This window comes from Ictalurus furcatus, chromosome 18 (genome assembly GCF_023375685.1).
Source record: "Ictalurus furcatus strain D&B chromosome 18, Billie_1.0, whole genome shotgun sequence".
Lineage (NCBI taxonomy): Eukaryota > Metazoa > Chordata > Actinopteri > Siluriformes > Ictaluridae > Ictalurus > Ictalurus furcatus.
Window position 1 is genome coordinate 14,790,640 of NC_071272.1, and position 23,852 is coordinate 14,814,491.

The 23,852-nt window shown below is 37.8% G+C and overlaps 1 protein-coding gene across 1 annotated transcript; it reads left to right on the plus strand.

Annotated features, from left to right (window-relative positions):
* The first annotated feature begins 6,223 nt into the window (after positions 1-6,223).
* On the plus strand, positions 6,224-19,409 carry clcn5a (chloride channel, voltage-sensitive 5a). Its single transcript, XM_053649172.1, has 12 exons — positions 6,224-6,399; positions 7,113-7,279; positions 8,647-8,795; positions 9,108-9,207; positions 10,173-10,483; positions 11,134-11,340; positions 11,501-11,581; positions 11,753-12,298; positions 15,446-15,632; positions 15,791-16,189; positions 16,861-17,077; positions 17,374-19,409. The coding sequence occupies exons 2-12, from the start codon at positions 7,135-7,137 to the stop codon at positions 17,462-17,464; spliced, it is 2,433 nt and encodes an 810-aa protein (XP_053505147.1). The 5' UTR covers positions 6,224-6,399; positions 7,113-7,134; the 3' UTR covers positions 17,465-19,409.
* The last annotated feature ends 4,443 nt before the right edge of the window (positions 19,410-23,852 follow it).

Consider the following 23,852-nt stretch of genomic DNA (forward strand, 5'->3'; position numbering starts at 1 on the left):
TTTTCTGTTATTTATATTGTATTTTGGATAATATATTCTTATTTTCTTACTCTTTCTTACTCCTGCTTCAGTATTTCTCTTGTCTTTTTTCAAAATCCCAGGTACTGTATTGACGTCCAAGAGTTCGAAAGATCAGATAGTGTGTGTGTGTGTGTGTGTGTGTGTGTGTGTGTGATGCAACCCCCCCCCCCACACACACACACACACTTTGGCCAAATAATTAAATAATTCCTATAGTGCCAATTAGTAGAAATTATAGGTCTCCTGTTTTAGAAATTCATATTGCATTACCAGAATGATGGGTAACTTTTTTCTTTATCTTAACAAAATACATTTTAAAAAATATCGTACATCAGATTGTTTGATTGATTGATTGATTGATTGATTTCTTTATTTATTGTCACATACATAAACATACAACAAAATGACTTGCCAACATATACAGTTACAGAATAATTGAGTGCATATTACAAACAAATAGGCCATATTTCATGTAAAAAATAAAGTGCTCATAATGTTATTGTACAAGAATGGTTCTTGCATATCAAGGATATGTTGTAGTTGGAGGGTGTGTTTTCAGTTCAAGGTTCAATATGGTGATAGCTTTAGGATAAAAACTGTTCATGAATCTTGTGGTTTTGATAGACCTGCAGTGTTTTCCAGACAGCAACAATTCAAACAAATGATGGGCAGGGTGATATGGGTGCTTCTGAATGTTATGTGTTTTCAGCAGGCAACATTTGGTTTGTGATGATGTTCTGTCTTTATGATTCTCTGCAAGGAATGACACCAAGAACTGTTTTGACAGGTTTACCTTCCTGAGTGTTCTAAGGAAGTACAGCCACTTTTGTGCCTTCTTGACTAGCGCCATGATGTTTACCTTCCATGAGAGGTCCTCTGAGATGTGTGTGCCCAGAAATTTAAAGCTGGACACTCTCTCCACCATCTCCCCATTGATATGCAGTGGTGTGTGAACATCCCGCTTCTTCCTGAAATCAGTAATTCATCAAAAAGTTATTTTGTTTTCTTGATGTTTAGAGTCAGATTATTTTCTCTGCACCACACCATCAGTCTCTGCATCTCCTCTCTGTAGACAGACTCATCGCATCTGGTGATCAACCCCAACACATTCATGTCATCTGCGAATATGTTAATGGTGTTAGTGTTATAAAATTCTATTCATTCATGGGTATACAGAGAATAGAGAAACGGGCTCAGTACACAGCCTTGTGGTATTCCTGTGCTGAGTATCAGAGCTGAGGAATGATGCGGGCACATCCTCACTGACTGTGTTAATAGTCCTTAATCCACAGATGTTGTGCTGTATGCCTAGGTCAGATATCTTGGAGAACAATCTGCTGGGTAAGATAGTATTAAAGGCAGAACTGTAATTCATAAACAGCAGCCTTGGTGCTCCAGGTCACACAGTACAGTGTGGAGGGCAGTGAAGATGGCATCATCTGTCGACCTTTGGCTCTGTGTGGTATGCATACTGGTGGGGGTCCAAGGTGAGTGTCAGAGCAGCCTTGATGTGATGTAGAACCAGCCTCTCCAGGCATTTCATGATTACAGGTGTCAGTGCAGTCAGCCTATAATCATTAAGGGATATTATGGCAACCTGCTTTGGCACTGGCACTATCATGGCACTATTCTTCAGGCAGGTTGGAACAGTGCACTGCAACAGAGAAAGGTTGAACATATTTGTAAATACCTCACCTAACTCTGCTGCACAGTCTCTGAGGACGCATGCTGGGATAGCTTCTGGACCAGCTGCTTTCAACAATATTTAGTTGGTATAAATCTAATCAAGACAGCAGATGGATTCTTTATATGAATCACGGTGTGTAAGAAACTGCAGGCACTCCACATTCACAGCGTCTCACGAGAAGACTGGGTTTGTGCATCACACTGTAGCTTATCAGCGTCGGGTGATGTAGTCAAAAGCACAGATCTCGTCTCAGCTGTTACATTCAACCTCGAACACTACTGTAATTTGATGCACACAATGAAACTGAACCATAAGTGCTTGTAAATGGTTTAGTTTATCCATTTTGCATTTCACATAATAATTTCTTGAGCGTAAATCCTCAGCAATTTTACACCAAAAGCAACTTATATGATATATGCAGAATACAGCACGGCCTACAAACATAGCCATCAAAAACTACAACACACTCCCATCTCAAACGCTCTCACGTTCATGTTCACTCGATTACTGATTGCACACACATGGACTCAGTCACACTCAGAGTATAAAATGACTCTGCAAGTTCACATGCACGTTGTGAAGTATGTAGTTTGGTCTATGTTGATTCTCCCTAGTTGTTACCAAGCCTTAGATTATTGCTTGCTATCCTGGCTATCCTTGATCTTGTTTCTGGTTTCCTCGACTTGCTCTTGTCTACCCTAGTTTATGCCATTTTTTTGATCACCTGATCTTTGCCTGCACCTCGACCCTGCTTTTGAATCTTGCTCTAGGGTTGATTGCCTGGATTCGTAAAAACCGGACAACCTGCATTTCTGTCCTCGCCTGCTTACATGATAACATGTAAATATCTGTAAATATTTTAAACATGCATTAACATTGTATATGATTACGTAAAGTTTGTTAATATGATAAGTTATACAACCCCATTTCAAAAAAAGTTAGGAAACTGTATAAAATGTAAATAAAAACAGAATATAATTATTTGCAAATCTCATAAACCCATATGTTATCCACAATAGAACAAAGAAAACATATCAAATGTTTAAATTGAGGAAATGTACCATTTTAAGGAAAAAATAAGGTAAAGGGAAAGTAAGTGTTACTAAAAAGAAACAGCTGGAGGTTAATTGCAAACAGGTCAGTAACATTAATAAGCTAATTTGGAAGATTTATGAAACTAACCTGTGGCAAATTTGCCTTAATGTATGTTATTTGGTAAATATTGAATTTATTATTTAAAAATATAAATATTTTTTATTTGGAATTTGATTTAGTACTTGAATGAGCAGATTTTATGTTGTGTTTATTAGACAAGCACTTAAATATTTTGTTTTGGGAATAACTGATATTCTGATACATTTGCGTAATGTAATACATCACAGATGTAATAAATGATTATATTAAGTTACTCACTGCTTGAGTAGTCATTTTATGTCATTTTAAGTTGTTATTTTGATGATTTGATACTTTTTAATTTAAAACTTTAATTTGATACTTTTACTTGAGTATAGATTTTGCTTATTCTACACACCTCTGTATATAATACATTACGCAGAATGTTATAAACACAGACCATAAAGATGTGCAGAATGTTGCTACACTTACTGCCAGCTTTCATTCCAACACATGCACTATTTCATTTGTGAGAGTACATTATGAAAGTAAAATACAATTAAAAAAATAAGGCTTCTTTGTAGACAGTTGGTGCGTAAGTAATACATAGTCAGATAGCTTATTTTAAATGAGTAGTTCAGCCAATATTGTATAATTTCCCCTTAACGAAAATGTAATGTACTATAATATATTATGTATATATTAATATATATTTTCTTCTTTTCTTTTCTTTTTTTTTTTTTTTGGGTGAAATGATTCCTTCAGTTCATAAGTGCCAGCAGAATTACCAGGACTTTCTCTTTTTTTTTTCCATTTCTCCAGATTACAACAAATTCATGACTAGTTTCATCACCATTCTCACATTTGCCAAATAATAGCAGTGTTCAAGGTCTTAGTGCCCACACCACTTGAGTGACCAGTACTTTAACATTTCTGTTCATGTGCATATAGTATATGTGTGTGTGTGTGTGTGTGTGTGTGTGTGTGTGTGTGTGTGTGTGTGTGTGTGTACATGATTGCTTTTTGTTCAGCTACCTCAGTTTTTTTTTTTATCTTGCAGTTATTCTTGCCAAGTTACCAGGTATTGGCTTCACGGGGTCAAAAGATCAAATAACTATCTACGGGTGTTTGTGTGTGCGTGTGTGTGTGCGTGTGTGTGTGTGTGTGAACATGCTCTGTGCATACTTTGACCTGAATTCGTGAAACTGTGAGAATTCACCTGATCACACTTGCACTCAGGGCTGTACAGAGTTAACAGAAAAAAGAAGGCAAATACCTTTGTGTATGTGTATGTGAGTGTGTGTGTGTGTGTGTGTGTGTGTGTGTGTGCATTTCTCCATCTAAATATGTTTTCAGGTTCATATGGTCAAGATTATTGTAACCTATTAAAACCTTTTACATTACAACTCTGTTCTGTGGAGTTTTTTTCAGTTAAAACTACTGTCACTTACAGTATCAGGAACATTTTAGAAATAGTAATAGTATTGTGTGTGTGTGTGTGTGTGTGTGTGTGTGTGTACATGTGCGTGTGCGTGCGTGTGTGTGTACATGTGTGTGTACATGTGCGTGTGCGTGCGTGTGTGTGTGTGTACGTGTGCGTGTGTGTGCGTGTGTGTGTGTGTGTTTTAATTATCTCAGTGCTCCAATATGTTAACATGTACTCTCATGCGTGCATCTTTATGATATCATGCAGTCAGGGTGAACATGGTTCAATTTTGCAACATTAGCCAGATTAGAGCTCTAAGCGACTAGATTAATGTGTAGTATCTGTGAGAAGGTGAGAGAAAAAGAAAAAGTAAAAAAAAAAAAAGGCTTTGAATAAACTCTGAGGATTATGGAAAATGGAACAAACTGAGAAACATTTAACAGTACACACAGTTGCCAGTTTATTAGGTACACCCCGTTAGCAATTTTCAGGTAAACTTACCTATAGATCATTTTGAAGGACCACCATTACAGACAGCAGCTCCTAGGTTTCTATATAACGCTCCAGAAATGATAAAGTGATAAAAGATAAGATAAATATAATGACAGCAAGTGTACACAGTGTTTTAAAACCCCAACAACGGTGCTGCACCAAATACACTCATACTAGCAGCGCACACACACACACACTACCATGTCAGGTCATTTTAGTGGTCTTGTAGTGGTCCATTTTTATTACTGGACTCAGTAGAGTGGATTAACCTACAAACTGCATCTGTATGGTGTGGATATAATGTAGCCTTAGCCAGTAAAGGGCTATTTATGTTGGCTTGAGAAGGCCAACATACTGTTTTGCTTTATAAGCTTCTTCTTCTTCTACTTCTTCTTCTGAGAAGAACCGCCTTGCAACACCCTGGCAACTGTCTAGGAACAGCCCAGCAACGATCCACAACAACCTAGGAACGACCCAGAACACCCTATCAACCACCCAGAACACTCTAGCACCCGCCTAGCAACACCCTAACAACCACCCACAACACCCTAGCAACACCCTGGCAACCACCCAGAACATCCTTAGCAACTGAAAAGTATGATGTGTTGTTTATTAATAAAATAATAATTTTTATCTTTGGTAATCTGCAGTTGTATAATATGGATAGAAGACTTCAGGGTGTGTTGATCTTGGAAAATAATCAACTTTGGGGTTGATTCATAGCATGTCATCATTGAATAGTTTCCTTTTATCTTTTCTACTATTCTCCTATTTCCTTTTAACGCATTTTAGGGCCCGGGTGCACAGTTGCTTAGCGGTTACCAGGATCACCTCACACCTCCAGGGTTCGGGGTTTGATTCCCTCTGCGGCCCTGTGTGTACAGAGTTTGCATGTTTCCTCCTGGTGATTGGCATGAATGGGTGTGTGAGTGTGCATGTGATTGTGCCCTGTGCTGGACCTTTTTAGGGCTAAAAAAACAACAGGATTTCAAGAATAAAGTTATATTGTAAAAATATTTTGAGAAAAGGGTCCCTTGCTGAAAAAAAATAGAAACCCTCATATAATTTGTAATGGTTTTAATGGTTATACTGGGAATTGTATTGGTTTAAAGGAAAAACTGTAATGTCCCTGTGGGTCTCTGGTGGATGGATAACATTAGGGAACATACATCCTTAATACTATACTATATATTAATACATACTATTACGTAATAGAAACAATTTGGTAATGGTTTTATTGGTTAACATTTGATGGTTTGTAATGGTATTTATAGTGGAAACCATTAGCATTTCTGTGATGGTTTCTATTGTTTAATTTTTTCAGCAGGGTCATAATATTATCCTTTATTTTTGAAGTATTATGACTTTATTCTCCAAATATTGTTATTGTTGTTCCCCTAAAACGCCTTTGTCCAAATCCTAAGTCGAGTTTGTCGACTTTTCTTCGAAAGAAAACATCGAGTGATGAGTCTATCGTCACTTGATTAGACATGTCTGATGGAGGAAATGCAAGTCAAGCTGGCTGAATAAAACTAGCTAGCGTAGCCAGCTAGTAAGATAATATTTAACCAACCGGACAACAATACGCATTTTCCCTAAGTAAATATGTAACGTCTTATCAACTTGGTTAAAACATATCCTGAAAGAGCTGAACTAAGAGGTATGCATTTCTGTTTCGGGTCGCGGAGCTACTTTTAATTTCTATCTAGTTAGCTGTTATTTAAGAAGGTAGCGTTAGCTGTCAATGCTTATCTCACTGTCTAGAAGGCAGGTAGCTTGTGTTTATTTTCTTTGGGTTGGTTTTTTATTTTTTTTTTATTTTTTATTTTAGCTCAAACTAGCGGTTAAGGACACGTTTCAGTGTTCAGTGAGTTGCTCTGTGTTCTTCGATGTTGTTGAGGGAAGAAAATGGCACAGAAGTCTGTTTGCTATCCAGCTTTAGCGACACTGAGTCTGATCTGTGAAGCGGGTCTGCTAATCGGATATAATAAGGAAGAATGGATTTGCATGACTAGCTGTTGTCATAAATAAATGAGTGTGCTAAAGTGATTTGTTTATTCATTGCGGTTTTTCTAACTAGCAGTTATACATTAGCGTGTGAGGTCTTTGTGCGTCGTAGTATTGCAGATTGAGCTGGTTTACCTCCCTCGTTTGGATATTTGTACTTATTAAAGTACATTTAAAAAGAAAGAAAGAACACTTGTATTGTTTTCAGTGCTGTTGATTATTCCTTATGCTTGTTGTGGTTTTATATTTCACTGCCTGGACTGAAACATAAGATTGATGCTGTGATTTGGCAGGTCGCAGTCCTTTCAGCTCAGCACCCCTGCTGTAAGATGTGTTATTAATTCAGTCTACATTGTCTGATCACAGGATTGAGGTGTGTGAGGTGAGGATGGAGAACTCTGGCTATGCAGAGAGCTTTCCTGACATGCACGCGGCCACCAGCAGCGACGAGGACCTGGTGGAAATCGCTGGGGCCACTCTGGATTTCTCCAATACCGATGACGTGCCTCCTTTAGACCGGGATTATGGATCAGGTAGCTGTCCAAATGACCCCAAAATCAGTAGTAACACATCTCACACATGAGATGTGATCTCACGTGACCATTTGTAGGCATGGAGAATACACGGTTAATACAATGGAGCCAAACAGCTTTCAGTTTATACAGAGTGCTTTTGAATTCTCGATTCTGATTGGTCAGAAGGTGTTGATTAATTTTCTACTGCATCAGCTCAGACAGTAGTGCTGGCAATAATTCAGAACACAGGTTTATATCAGTGCGCTCGGTCGAATATATCGTGGAGACGTTTATTTTTGGAAGGAGTCTCCAGTACCTGTGCTTCGTAAGTTAGAGTCAGCTGTAACTTTACGTTTTCCGACAGAGGAAAGTCTTCATGGTGGCAGGATTTGCACAAGCTGCGTTTTGGTCTCGCTTCCAGAAAGAGAAAAACGAGAAGCTGGTGTGACACGGGACTGTATGACCTGTAATTCTTTAGTAGATGTAAAATTGTAATCATTGGGAAATTGCTGTGCTATGAGACAAATAAAACACTATGGGAAGTGTTGGTATTGGAAAATAGTAAACTTTGCTTCAGGCCATGTCACACCACTTTTGTAACTAAAGCCGTCCCCCAAGCCTCCCCCATCATGTGGTATATATATATCATAACTTTTATGATTAAAAAAAAACCTTTATGACTTTTATAAAACTATATAACGAACAGGTATTGAACATGAATTATCAAAAATGTTTCTGAACACTATAACTAACTACTTTGAACAAGAGAACTAGGTTGTAATAACATGGACTATTTTACATGTAAAACATGTTGTACTCCATTCGTCTTGTGTTCTAAAAAACATTTGTATACAAAAAACATTTGTATACGAATTATGTCAATTGGGAGCAGACGCAGAGAGAGGTGTGAGTGCAGCGGGAAAGCAAGACCTGGCCCTTGCAGGACAGTACTGGTGACATTTGGAAATTTGCTAAGGTTTGTCCAAAAAGTCGCTAAGTTGGCAACACTGGCCTGCACTGACATCTAGATAAAAGGCAGGCTAAACTCCGCCTCTCCCCCGCAAAAAGAAAATACAGAGAGAGAGGGAACATGGGGTTTTCCATTTATGCCCATTCTATTTGAAAAGCAATAAAATACACCTAGTACCCAAATGATTCCCTGTCTGTGTTATTTTCTTAAACAGTTTGCGCCCCCTTCCGATCTCTCCGTGCCCCCTTGGTTGAGAAGCACTGGTTTATCGAATATAATAATTGCATATATTATTTGTTTTCAAATTGTTCAAATTTATTCCTTCAGAAATAAAGAGTCCATGAAATAATAAAGCTTGTGGTGTAAGTTGAACTTTTCCACTTTTCTCTGTTTGTCCAACATCCTCTTTGTGAAGGTGCAGGTGGAGCTGGGAATGGACCTAATGTGGTTCCTAAACTGATGGACCTTCTAGATGAGCCAGTGCCTGGAGTGGGCACTTACGAAGACTTCAACACTATTGACTGGGTGCGAGAGAAGTCCAAGGACCGGGATCGTCACAGAGAGGTTGTGTATAGTAATATATACACAGTACAGTAATATATCCAGTAATATCTCCAATATATTACAGTACAGTAATATCTCCATGCGGCGTACAATCCAGACCCCAGTGTGGCTAGATTTTTTCATTCCAACCATGCAGGAGCACCTGATATATATGTACGTAATTATGTTTTTAATAACTGAGATCATTTAGCCGTAGGTGTGCTTCTGCTGAGTTGGAATGAAAAGCTTTGGTCCTTTGGACACCTCCTGGGATATACTAATATCCGCCAGTCTGTTTTGGATGCACTGACTGTGCATGACTGTATTTTGCAGATTGCCAGTCAGAGCAAAGAGTCTACGTGGGCTTTAATGAAGAGCATCAGTGATGCCTTCTCTGGTTGGCTCCTCATGTTATTGGTTGGATTGATGTCAGGTTAGTAATCATGTTTTTTTCCCCGCTGTGAGATCTAATAACTGATAGTAGGTTCAGTTGCTCTCAAATCCCCAAACATTGGGCCTCATTTATCAAACTGGATATGAGCAGATTTATTTAGAAATCATTTACACAAGAAATATGATATTCATGAAAATCCAGTTAGTTAGTAAAAACATAACAACTTATAATATTGGGAAACTCAGTTGTTTCATATGAATAACTTGAAAGTAAAGCTGGCATGATACCAGTTTTTCTTTTCCGATATTGATACAGAAACTGAAATTTTGAGTATCAGCCAATGTCGATATCCATCCAATATTGTTTTCTTTAAGAACTATTAAGTTTCCAAATTATTTTTTATTTAAAATGTATTAAATGTCTGAAGCACTTCACAGGTAAACACAATTATCTATTAATGATTTATATAAACCATGTACAGCCATGTGAAAAAATAAGTGTACCCCATGGAAATTGTTGGCGTTTTTGACATATTTGGACAAGGTCAGTTGAAATAGTAGCTCTTCTGTTTCAGTAAACAACCTAATTTAACATTATATAAAAAACAGTAATTAGTAATTTGTTTAAAGACCAAATCCAGCAAATTTAATAAAAAATTATCAATAACTCAATTTTAATTTTAGTCTATTATATCTTTTATGCAATTTCAGACTTCTAAAGAAAAATGTTCTCTTACGAGTATATTATATAACGTTGGATACTGACTTTATATATAATATAATATAATGTAATATAATATATATATTTGTTACTAGATTTGATATTAAATATATTTTCTCCGATATCTGATCCAACAATTTTTTTTAGTATTCTCCCAATATAACTGGTTATCATGACATAGCTGTCATTATTGTTCAATCTCACCCAGTCATGATTATCATAGAAGATTTGATTGATCAATCCATTAACATCCATTCTGCTTTATTTCCTTATTTGATATAAAGGTGCTCTGGCTGGTGGGATTGACATCTCTGCTCACTGGATGACCGACCTGAAGGAAGGAGTATGTCTCATTGGCTTCTGGTTCAACCATGAACACTGCTGCTGGAACTCCAACGAGACCACATTCCAGGAGAGAGACAAATGTCCGCAGTGGAAGAGCTGGTCCGAGCTCATGCTTGGCTCCAATGACGGGCCATTTGCTTACGTCATTAACTATCTTATGTATGTGTGCTGGGCTCTGCTCTTCTCCTTCCTCGCAGTGTCTCTGGTTAGAGCCTTTGCTCCTTATGCCTGTGGCTCTGGTATCCCTGAGGTACAATATTGATTTCTTTCCTTCTTTCTATTTTTTATTTATATATATATATATATATATATATATATATATATATATATATATATATATATATAATATTATGTGGGGAATGAATTTTATATAATTATATATATATATATATATATATATATATATATATATATATATATATATTATGTGAGGAATGAATTTTATATATATATATATATATATATATATATATATATATATATATATATATATATATATATATATATATATAAAATTCATTCCTCACATAATATATATATATATATATATATATATATATATATATATATATATATATATATAATTATATAAAATTCATTCCCCACATAATATTATATATATATATATATATATATATATAATATTATGTGGGGAATGAATTTTATATAATTATATATATATATATATATATATATATATATATATATATATAATTATGTGAGGAATGAATTTTATATATATATATATATATATATATATATATATATATATAAAAAAATTATATATAATATAAAATTCATTCCTCACATAATGTTGTCCAGAGGGAATCTTGTTGTTGTCATTTTGGATATAGATGCCTATTTTTCTGAAAAATATTTTACTCTCACTCTGGTCCTCAGATTAAGACCATCCTCAGTGGGTTCATCATTCGTGGTTACTTGGGCAAGTGGACCCTGATGATTAAAACAATCACTTTGGTGCTTGCTGTGTCGTCTGGTCTGAGTCTGGGCAAAGAGGGCCCATTGGTCCATGTAGCGTGTTGCTGTGGAAATATACTGTGCCATCTTTTTACCAAGTACCGCAAGAATGAGGCCAAAAGGCGAGAGGTAAATGAGAAATGGGGAAGAAGCATGCAGAGTTATCCTAAAGTTAATCCTAAATTATAACTAAAGAGTTTGGCAGTTTCAGCTAAAATCTATATCTCAGCTTTGTTGGTTGTGGTCCATTGTAACCGTTCTCTTAATTCTGTGTGCGCTAATACATCAGGTACTCTCTGCTGCCGCTGCAGTCGGTGTTTCAGTGGCGTTCGGTGCTCCTATTGGAGGAGTTCTCTTCAGTCTAGAGGAGGTAAATGACCTCCGGTTATTCATTCCTTTTTGCTGACTGTTTTTTACTGCTGTTCAATTGTATTTGAAGTGGTTTAGTTACTTCTGGTGGAATACAAAGCTTATCTCTTTTATAGTCAGTGAGAGCACCAAGTCCATCAAGTGGTTCTTTCTGAACATTTCTCTCCTGTAGGTGAGCTATTACTTCCCCTTAAAGACACTGTGGCGTTCTTTTTTCGCTGCCCTTGTGGCTGCCTTCACACTGCGCTCCATCAACCCGTTTGGAAACAGCCGGCTGGTGCTGTTCTATGTGGAGTTTCACTCCCCTTGGCACCTTGTTGAGCTGTTGCCCTTTGTGTTACTGGGCATCTTCGGTGGCATCTGGGGAGCCTTCTTCATTCGGGCGAACATCGCCTGGTGTCGGCGGCGCAAAACCACACGTCTGGGCCACTACCCGGTCCTGGAGGTGCTGGTGGTGACCGCGCTCACAGCTGTGCTGGCCTTCCCCAACAGCTACACGCGCATGAGCACCAGCGAGCTCATTTCAGAGCTGTTCAACGACTGCAGCCTGCTTGACTCCTCCCAGCTATGCAACTACGATAACGCAACCAACATCAAGACCAACAGCAACACCCTGCCCGACCGACCTGCCGGCCACCAAGTCTTCACCGCCATGTGGCAACTGGCGCTGGCGCTCATCTTCAAGATGCTCATCACCGTAGTTACCTTTGGCATGAAGGTCAGTGGAAATAGTATCTCTGCTGTTTCAGTAAACAACCTAATTTAACATAATATAAAAAAACAGTAATGAGAAATTTGTTTAAAGACCAAATCCAGAAAATTTACTAAAAAAATAGCAAAAAAAGTATTATCTTTTTTGTCATTTCAGACTTCTAAAGAAAAACGTTCTCTTTGAGTATATTTTTTGAAGAAGTTGGATACTGACTTTAGTGGCGCACAACGTTTGTTTCCCATTCTGTGAACACACGTTTGTGCTCACCTGTCTTATACATACACACACTCATTAACGTGTCACTAGTGAGAGAGCACTGAAAATCGGGCCCTGTAAATAAGTCTAGTTTTAGAGACCAGGAAGTGGCTGGTTTACTGACGGGCTGTAAACAAGCATTCGGAGAAAACAGTAGGGATTTTAAATCTGGTTTCTCCTGCTGTAGTGAAAAACTGCAGCTCATGGCAACTGATGATGTCTTAAAACATAACTTGTTTCAGAAATGCTGACACGTAGCCAAGGTACCCATTAAGGCTGTTTTTGATTTGTCCTTTGTCTCACTTGAATGGTTTTCTAGGGTGACTTTGTAGTAGTATTTGAAGTCATCTACTTCAGTGTTGAGTGTTGAGTCAAATTCTTTTAAACACATTTCACATCAACCGAAGTCCAGCATTGCCACTGTATATGATCCAATAACATTTATTCGCAGAAGAAATTAAGCCTACTATGTGCAATGTAGGGAGGCAAAAAATTTTATTTTAATAGTTATTATTCATGTGAATTACAAATAAATGTGGCTGTAAATGGGAAGAGTTGTAGCAAACAAAACTGGAGGAAGCAACGTAACATATTACTCTATTGAAGTTCTCCTTTTGGACTGACTTAATGATTATTCCCTGTAACAATCACAGTAAGCAATTTAATTAGAAATAAGGAATTGGATAAGTTATTGATTTTAAACAAAAATAAAATAATTTAAATGAATCTTCCTCTCTACATCTTTGTCTAAACTTTTTTTAAATCACACAGATGTTCATCATTAATCTTAACAAGCCAAAACGAAACCGTATAAACCTGCTTCATTAAATTGTGAAATTACTACATATTCAATATCAAGCCCTTTGAATCACATGTAATATGCCAATGATTACAATGTTTAATTTATTATTGTATGAAATATATGATTTTAAACAGGCATTCACTCACGTCTGTATCGCTCTTTCTCTCTCTCGCGCTCTCTCTCTCGCTCTCTTTCTCTCACTCTTGCTTTCTCTCTCGCTCTTTCTCTCTCGCTCTTTCTCGTTTTCTCTCGCTATCTTTCTCTCTCTTGCTCTTTCTCTTTCGCTCTCTCACTCTCTCGCTCTCTCTCCCTCTCTCTTGCGCTTTCTCTCCCTCTTTCTCTCACTCGCTTTCTCGCTCTTGCTCTTTCTCTCTCGCACTCTTGCTCTTTCTCTCTCGCTCTTTCGCTCTCTCACTCTCTCGCTCTGTTTCTCTCGCTCTCTCTCTCCCTCTCTCTTGCTCTTTCTCTCCCTTTCTTTTGCTCTCTCTTGCTCCCTCTCTTGCTCTCTCTTTCTCTCTCGCTCTTATACGTTTATTATTAGTCTTGGATTACACTGAGCATCCTTCGTACTGTGTATGAGCTGTTACTATGGAAACATTAACGTAGTGGCATTAATATTAGCCTATTGTTCATGTTACGTCTGGAACTACTGTCATGCAGTTATACAAAAATAATGCACACCTTCTGACCAATCAGATTCAAGCATTCAACCATTCTGTGGTGTAAGAGTTTATAACATCAACCAGTATTTATATTTATTTAATTTTTTACATTTATTTACCAAGCAATTTTTAAAATAATAATTTCATGCATTCTACATTATACCATGCTTTTACATTTTTAAGTGAAACTGTCAGTGTACTGAACTTTCTTTTCAACCATCATTCAAGTCTGTCTGAGATAGACAGTTTCTCCCATGATGTTGCAAGTGTGCATGGAAGAGTGCACGACTCACGCTTTTAAAGGTTGTGAATTTGTGTTTGAGTGCAAAACAAAACATAGTGTAAAACGACATTAAACTTTTTTTTTTTCCTCTGTCCCATTTGACATCTCTGTTTGGCTTCTTGTTATCTAAGCATGAAACTTATATGTTAAAAGAGTGAAAATGAGTTAATACGTGAAATCAGTCCGGGGTTTTTTTTGTGTGTGTGTCTTTTAAAACTGCCATAGCGGCCTGTGTGGTTCAGCTGTATCAGTACTGTTGCAGCCACGAGCAGCACTGTAATATGTTCTACCCAGGAATAAAGACATATGGGCTCTTACAGTACATAATCATTTTTCATAATCATACTAATGACAACTACTTTTTGCAGCTCAAGTGCAAGCCAATTTCCCTGCATCGGATTTAAAAGGAGTGTTTTATTAAAGCTAGTTTCACTGAGCTTTCAATTGCACTAATATAGAAAGGAGTCTCCTCCTCAAGTAGAAAAAAAAACAACAACAAACCCATGCAGACTTTACTGCTGTTGGGTTTTGTTGATATCGAAAACTCCACAGGATGTATGCAGTCATGGTCAGCCTCTCAGAGTTGTACTCATTTTGTCTGTCACGTGTATGAGCTGTGAAAATGACTGAAATACAAATCTCTATATAGTTTTACTATCCAATAAATAACACATTGCACAGTGATGTAGATGGCATTTGACAACATGTGAAACAGTTTATGCTCCCCACAGGAGCTCATCTTTAAGTGCTTAGTAATTAAATTGCAGTTCATCTTGTAAAAAAATAAATAAATAAAAAACCCAAGGCTGTTATAAAATGAGCAGAGTTCATGTTTTAACAGGCATTTTAACACAAAAGCTGGTGAATGTTAATGTTTCAGTGCATTAGCGTGTATTGAGGTCCATCAGGAGAGTGAGGCATGTTTTCATATTCGCTCTTATTCAAGGACCCTTAATATTCAGCATGAATATAATTATAATATCATTATAACTGTACTTTTTTCTTACTTGACTAAATGATCTCCTCTGTCAGATTTTATTGACGGATTTGTAACTGGGGCATGTTTTGTGTACAGTTTTAAATCATAGTCATTTATCAAATTACTGTTTGTCTTTCTTCTGAGATTTGACTGGTCATTTTCCTCTATCCAGGTTCCTTCAGGTCTGTTCATCCCCAGCATGGCTGTGGGGGCGATTGCAGGAAGGCTGCTGGGCGTGGGCATGGAGCAACTGGCATATTACAACCATGACTGGGTTATCTTTAGGGGCTGGTGCTCACCCGGGGCAGACTGCATCACACCAGGCCTTTACGCGATGGTGGGAGCTGCTGCCTGCTTGGGTAAGAGGTTATGACTGACAGGTCTCTAATGCTGGTTTTGAATTTTCAGTATTGAAGTTTTCACAAATGCAGTTTCTCACATGAAATTTTTTTTTTAATGAAACAAAGATGTGGAATATGCAAAAGAAATTTCTTCCTTCTCTCTTCTAACTCTGCAGGTGGTGTAACTCGGATGACGGTCTCCCTGGTGGTCATTATGTTTGAGCTGACTGGAGGTCTGGAGTACATTGTGCCCCTAATGGCTGCCACCATGACCAGTAAATGGGTGGCGGACGCACTGGGCCGCGAGGGCATCTACGAGGCCCACATACGTCTGAACGGTTACCCGTTCCTAGAGCCCAAAGAGGAGTTCAGCCACAAAACACTGGCCATGGACGTTATGCGGCCTCGTCGTAGTGACCCCCCGCTCTCGGTCGTTACACAGGATGGCATGAGCGTAGAGGAGGTTGAGACTCTCATCGCTGATACATCTTACAGCGGCTTTCCCGTGGTGGTCTCGCACGAGTCACAGAGGCTGGTGGGCTTTGTGCTGCGCCGGGATCTCGTCATTTCCATCGGTGCGTGAGTTCTGAAACCACCTCAGCTATACCATGAGACTTTCAAAAAAGAAAACGCATGCCGAGTTATTATTTTTTTTGTCTTGTATATTCAAGGGGTGGACAAATTCTGCATTTCTTAGCTAGCCCACTGGGCAAGTAAAAACTACCATCAGCCAGACCATCTCAGCTGACGTGTAGTGTAGCCGACAGCAGGATTCCGAATGAGTAGCGCTCTCTATAGTTACTTGGTTAACAAAAAAATTTGTTTTGCAGAAAACAGTAGGGTAGGGGTTTTTTTTTTTCTTTCTCTGGTTGTTGAATCTACTTGTTGGCTGGGCAGCTATCAATAAAAACTAACTCTGGATAATCTTGTCCTGGGTGTCCGGGCTACTGATTTGTCCACCTCTGTGTGTAAGCTTCATCTGAGTGAACTGTGTGTGTGTGTTTGTGTGTGTTTGTGTGTGAGTGTATATATACAGATTTAGCAGGTTTTACTTTATCCCTTGTTGTAAGCCCATTGTTCAACAGTCTTATGGTTCTGATAAGAAATTGGTTCAAGGTGTTTACAGCACCCAGACCCCATACATTTCGATTTGTTGCTTCGCATCATTATAAATAATCGAAATCGCAGCTTCAGGTTGTGGACTTGTGCTTGGTCAGTGTTGATTTTATTACACTTTTCTCTCCAGAAAATGCTCGGCAACGACAGGAAGGCGTGGTGAGCACATCACGGATTTTCTTCACCGAGTACACTCCGCCCCAGCCCCCTAGCTTCCCCCCTCCCCTGAAGCTACGTGGCATCATGGACCTCAGCCCCTTCACAGTTACCGATCACACCGCCATGGACATTGTAGTGGACATCTTCCGCAAACTTGGGCTGCGCCAGTGTCTCGTCACTCATAATGGGTAAGCTCTTGGTAAACACTGTAGACTCAAACTGTAAAATTAAACAAATAATATCTATAATAAAAATGGTGTTTTTTGTTTTCGATATCTACTGGCTTTTATCATTTCTGGAGAAATGCAGAACATTTCTGGAGAAATGCAGAACAGATATGATTCCATCCTGTACTTATCCAATTTGCATCCAGGAAAATGCTCTCTCTTAAATGGACAGGCTAAAACTCTGTGTGGAGTAGATCTAGTGCAGAAAGATCATACGTGAATAGTACATAATGTCTTCTTTCTCTCTTCACTCACAGACGCTTACTGGGAATCATCACCAAAAAGGACATTTTAAAGCACATGGCTCAAATAGCCAACCGTGACCCAGACTCCATCCTGTTCAACTGAAAGCTGGCTTTTATAATCTCACCTCCTTTCCGATGTGTCCTCTCCCAAAAAAAAAAAAAACCCTGTTTGATTTGCACTACAGATATTAGTGCTAGGTTGAGAGCGCACTCACACTGTGATGGCCGTTTTCAGTGCCAAGATGGACACTTTATGCACTACGGCTTAATCGTCAAACTTGAGCAGATGATGACCAAGTCCTGGTTTCCAAGTTGCAAGTAGCCAATGTCGGTGTCATGACATATCATATGACTATCAGTTCATCTTGAAGGAAAAGAAGAGTGGGGAGTTAATTGAGTGGATATGCATGCACAATCCCAATCATATCAATTTCTTAATGTAGCTAAAGTGTGTTGAAATTCCTACAAAATGAGGAAAATTTTGAGCTAAATCTGTGATTCTGTCTTTTTTCTTTCTTTTTTTTTTATACAGTTCACAGATGTGTGTTTTGCAGATACATTACAAACAATTAATGACTAATCTCAGCTTAATAATTTGCAATATTTTAGTCATTAGTTTTGCCATAACTTTAATGAACTAGCTAAAACCGAGCATCAGGTAACCCCGAGGGGATGTCTGTGTTTGTTTGTTTGGGTCCTGCGTAAATGTTCTCATGTTCTCGCCTTTCCGTTGTATGTTTAATGTCTTGACATAGCTGTGACTTCAGCTTCTTGAACTTGTAGCTCATTGGTTTTGGAGTTTGAAGAGAAACAGGTTTACAGCATTGTGAAATATGTGAATGAGTTGATTTGAAGGGCACTCCCCATCCCAACCCCTTCCTCCCATGAAGGGTTGGTTTGCACATTCAAGCATTCAGAATCTTTTCTGGTTTTACCCCCCTTATGAATCTGCAGGGCAGCTGGGCATTCCACTTGTTCGATTTAATTGGTTGTTTTGTGGCGTCGCATGGATTTACAGCTGGGTATGACTGACTGTTCTGCCCTGTTGCTTGACCACTGTTGTCCTTTTGATTATTATACATTTTTCTTTCTTTGCTGGAAATCTCTTTAGCAGTTACTTCTGTTGTTGATTTGTGTTATTTATGTGATGTTAATCAGCACGGCCTAGCTGCCATGCACCAGTTATAAACTTTTGGTTTCATTGTTATACATTCTTCTTCAGGTGTGTTTAGACAGTGTATGATCATTTGTCGCGTTGGCATCTCCACTTGTTTAAAACAATAATAATTAAAAATAGATATTGTATTACGCTATATTCCTCAGGATATGATTTATGCATGGTTGGAGACTTTAATCATATTTTAACCACAACCCTAATCTCAGTGGTTTAAGATGAAACTATTTAAAATATACATCTTATCTTATCCAAAGCACTGTATATAATATTTAGTCAAAGGAAACAATGGTTCTAGGTGTATGAGCGTTCTCCTGACATGTTCTTGATGGCTGCCTGTTGAGTTTGTTTACCTGACGCCGCTCTCAATCAGGTGCATAAGCCAACTCGTTCATTGTTTACGTCCTCCAAAGACACATTCATACATTTTACATTAAGTTGTTCCTAAATCCATCAAGGGCTAGGGTTAAAGCCGGTACTTATGTACACAACACCTGATTTCCTTATCAGGTTTCGTCTTTAATAAGGTCGGGAGCTCTTTAAGGAAATCCTGTTGGATCTGCCCCTTTAATCACAGCTGTCCTCGTGTACCAGGGTCATACATCATCCCATGTCATGTGTGTCATCCCATCCCTTTTCACTTACCGTGGACCTCACTTAAATTATCTGGATAAATCACAAGGCCACTTTTTTTTTGCCAAGCAGTCTATTTGAGTATTATGTACTTGTGAGGTCTTAAAAAATGTAATGTCTTTAATCAGTTGTTTGTACTTGTTTAATTATCTGATCCATGCTTGTTTATATGTGTTCTTCTAAAATATGAATGTATCATTATCACAGTAATTTATTCATTAACACTCATAAGGCAAGTTGTGATTTGATCTACTGTGTTTATTGTTTGTAAATGTGTCACTGTGTCAATTTTCTGGCTGTAGGTTCAACTTGCATTAACCATGCTGAACAGAATTAATTGATTTCATATTCAGGCATAAATTTTACATAAAATTAGGCCAGTGACTGTTATGATCTCCACAGACTTTATTCTAACTGTGCCACGTATTTCTATTTCCCTGTTGAAGCAGAAACTGCTCCTGTTGTTGATCTAAATGACATTCACAAATGAGTCGGCTCTTTTAGGTAAACAATGAGCACTGACTTGCATGTACGAGCCATTTTTCCGTTTTAAAACAAATATAGGCAATGTTGTTAGACTTGCAGTCTAATTTAATCAAAATGCTTCCATGGAAACCTGTTCTCAACAACTGAACTGGTCAAAATAGCGCAAACTTTAGAATAAAAATGGCAATGAGCCAAAAACAAGTCTACTGAGTCAAATGATCTGACTCACTAAAGATTTCCAATCACTAGTATGGACGGCTATAGCAGGTGGGGGTGTGCTTTAGTGGGACAGGACAAAATGGTGCCCTATTTGTTCTCTCACTCTCTGAGCAGAATAAGCAGCCAGGAAGAGAAAAAGTGAAATTTTATTTAACAAGTACTCATACTTCCATTTAAAAAATGGTTTCAAGTTTCGTATAAACGTTTGTTCAACCAAAAAAAAAAAAATCATCATTCCTTTAAGGGCCATTGTTACTGATAATAATTGGAAAAACTAATAATAATAATTATTATTACAAATAATGATTGTGTAATACCATATTTCATGAAACTGATATTTTCTGAGACAATTATACTGTGAAAATCTAATGAAACCCTACAGTGCACCAACTGTACCAAGGGGCATGAGCAGCAATAAAAATCAATACTAAAAAAAAATCTCACAAGCTTACCCTGGGTCTACTACCAGTCATATTTTCAATGTAATGTTATTTTTCTAAATGGAATTTCCTCCTGCAAAAACAAATGATTCAGTTTGGGTCTATTGATTTTTTTTTTTAGGGCTTTGAGGTTTTCAGCTGGTTTTTAGCTGCATATAAACTATTCGCTTAAAATTAAATGTAAAAGAGAATGAGATATTAGGAACACTATACTAATACTAAGTAATAAATGTTTGTCAAAATAAATGTTTACCTTTTAAAAAAATCTATGCAGTTGATTAGGTAAAACATCAAATACCCTGTCTCTATACGTTTTTTGTTTAAATACAAGTCAAAGTACAATTACAAATCACTCCTCTTCCTTTTTATTAGCATTTTCTTTACTGTCCCAACCTTCTCGGAATTGGAGATGTGTGTGTGTGTGTATATATATATATATATATATATATATATATATATATATATATATATATATATATATATATAGCGAAAAAAAAAGAAACGTCCCTTTTTCAGGAGACTTTATTTTAAAGATCATTTTGTAAAATCCAAATAAGCTTTACAGATCTTTATTGAAAAGGGTTTAAACAATGTTTTTCATGCTTGTTCAATGAACCATAAACAATTGTTGCACCTGTACCTGTGGAACAGTCCTTAAGACACTAACAGTTTACAGGCGGTAGGCAATTAATGTCACAATTGCAATAACTTAGGACACTAAAGAGACCTTTCTACTGACTCTGAAAAACACCAGAAGAAAGATTCCTAGGGTTCCTGCTCACCTGCGTGAACATGCCATAGGCCTGCTGCAGGGAGGCATGAGGACTGCAGATGTGGCCAGAGCAGTAAACTGCAATGTCTGTAATGTAAGACGCCTAAGACAGTGCTACAGGGAGACAGGAAGGACAGTTGATCGTCCTTGCAGTGGAAAATTACATGTAACCATGTGAACCCCCCACCCCACCCCACCCCACCCCACCCCAAGGCATGATGAAGAACTTGCAAATGCCTTGGTGGAAGAGTGGAGTCACACCTCACAGCAAGAACTGACAAATCTGCAAATCTGGTGCAGTCGTTAAGGATGAGATGCACTGTAGTACTTAAAGACTACCACATGTGGACACCAGATACTGACTGTTACTTTTAATACTGATCCCCCACTTTGTTCAGGGACTGATTATTCCATTTCTATTCGTCAAATGTCTGTGAAACTTGTTCAGTTTATGTCTCAGTTGTTGAATGTTTTTATGTTAATACAAATATTTAAACATTTTAAGAAATTTGCTGGAAATAAAATGTGATAAGGATGTTTCTTTTTTTGCTGAGTATATATCATTTTTGAAGTCTTTTAAAATTATATTTCAATGTAAATTATAGTGCACTCAGACAAGCAAAAATGTCGTACATAGGTTTTATTAATGTACACAGTTTACTGTGAAGGTCATTTTACCTATATTAAAAATGTCTTTAAGTGCACCATATGGCTTTATGGACACATGACTATCACATCCATATGTTCTTTTAATGATCATCCCATTCCAGATTTATTCCCTAACTCATTGCTCATCCTCCACTCTTCTGGGAAGTCTTTCCACTAGATTTTGGATCGTGGCTGTGGGGATTTGCCCATTCATCCACAAGAGCATTGGTGAGGTCAGGCGCTGATGTTGGCTGAGGAGATCTGGTGTGCAGTCCGGATTTCAGTTCATCCGAAAGCTGTTCAATGTGGTTGAGGTCAGGGCACTGCGCAGACTGCTCGAGTTCTTCCACTCCAACCTTGGCAAACCATGTTTTCATAGACCTCACATTGTACACAGGGGCATTGTCATGCTGGAACAGGTTTGTGCCTCTTAGTTCCTGTGAAGGGAAACTGTAATGATACAGCATGCAAAGACATGCTATACAATTCTGTGCTTCCATCTTTGTGGCAGTTTGAGAAAGGCCCACATATGGGTGTGATGGTTAATATAAGTGTGAACATGTTTTTGGACATATAGTGTATATATCTGTAAATATCAGTGGGACACAAAAGACACTAAATCATGGAATCACCCTTCTAACTATGCATAGCCCTATACAACACTAACTTTTATGTTCCCTAAGGTGGTTTCACATCTTTTGTGGGTGTCAGCATGGGGATTAAAACTATACCCTTATGTATAATGATACCTTAGACTGAAGAAAATATTTTAGAGTAAGACAATAGTCTGGCCATCAATTCCTTGAAAGAAAGGCCTTTTCAAGTCCCATGTTGACTCAGGATGTTTCCCATGTGCTCTCACCTCTTCATACAGACAGCATGGGGATTGCTCAGAGATAAATCAAGTGAATTCTGAAGGAGATTTAGTGTTCATTTCTGTCCTGGGATTCATGCATAAACAATGAGTGCCTCATTGAGTCATGTGGCACTGTAGCCTCAGGGTGATGCACATGTGAGCATCTGGAGCTAGTCAAAGACCACAAACATGGACTTAAGAATGTCTTTTATTTTTTTTAAAAGACCATTTACAATTCAAAGGTCAAGGCCATTAAGAAGTACCTGGCTTGCGTTAACTGAAAAGCAGGGGTGAAAAATACATGAGTAATTGTACTTTATACTTTACTGGAGCATTTTTGAAACTGAAAACTTGTACACTTACTTAAGTACATCTCTTAAAAATGCACTTAGAATTACTAGAATTCTTTAAAATTCCTTCAAATTTTTTCAAATCTCAAAGGTTTCTTATCCAGTCAAAAAAACAGGTACACTATATACACTCACCATCCATTTTATTAGAAACACTGCACATTCATGTGGCAGCAGTGCCATGCAAAAAAAATCATGCAGATACAGGTCAAGAGCCTCAGTTAATGTTCACATCAAGCATCAAAATGAAGAAAAAATGCGATCTCTGTGACTGTGATGTTGGTGCCAGAAAGGCTGGTTTGAATATTTCATAAACTGCTGCTCTCCTGGAATTTTCACACATACAACATTCTCCAGAGTCTACACAGAATGGTGCGAAAAACATTGAGTGACCGACAGTCATGTGGGCGGAAACACCTTGACAGATCAAACGAAAATGACCAGACTGGTTTGCGCTGACAGGAAGTCTATAATTACTCAAATAATCACTCTTTACAACCATGGTGTGCAGAAAAGCATCTTTAGAATGCACAACACATCAAACCTTTAGGTGGATGAGCTACAACAGCAGAAGACCACATCTGGAACAGGAATCTGAGGGACAGACTCACTGGATAGTTGAAGACTGGCAAAAAGACCAGGTGATTTTATTTTTCCCTAGTCTTCAACTATCCAGTTTGGGTGAGCCTGTTCCCATAATAGCCTCAGATTCCTGTCCATTTACTTTTTACGTTTTAATAAGTAAGTAATTTTAAAATAGCATCTTTGTGTCTTTCAATTGAATAGTACTTTTTGGACTGGATATGAGTAAGATTTTGGCACATCATCTATACTTCCATAATTTCTCAGTACTTTTTTCCACCCCAGTTGAAAAGTGCATTTGTGAAAGAATGACTCCAGGATGCTTGAGTCT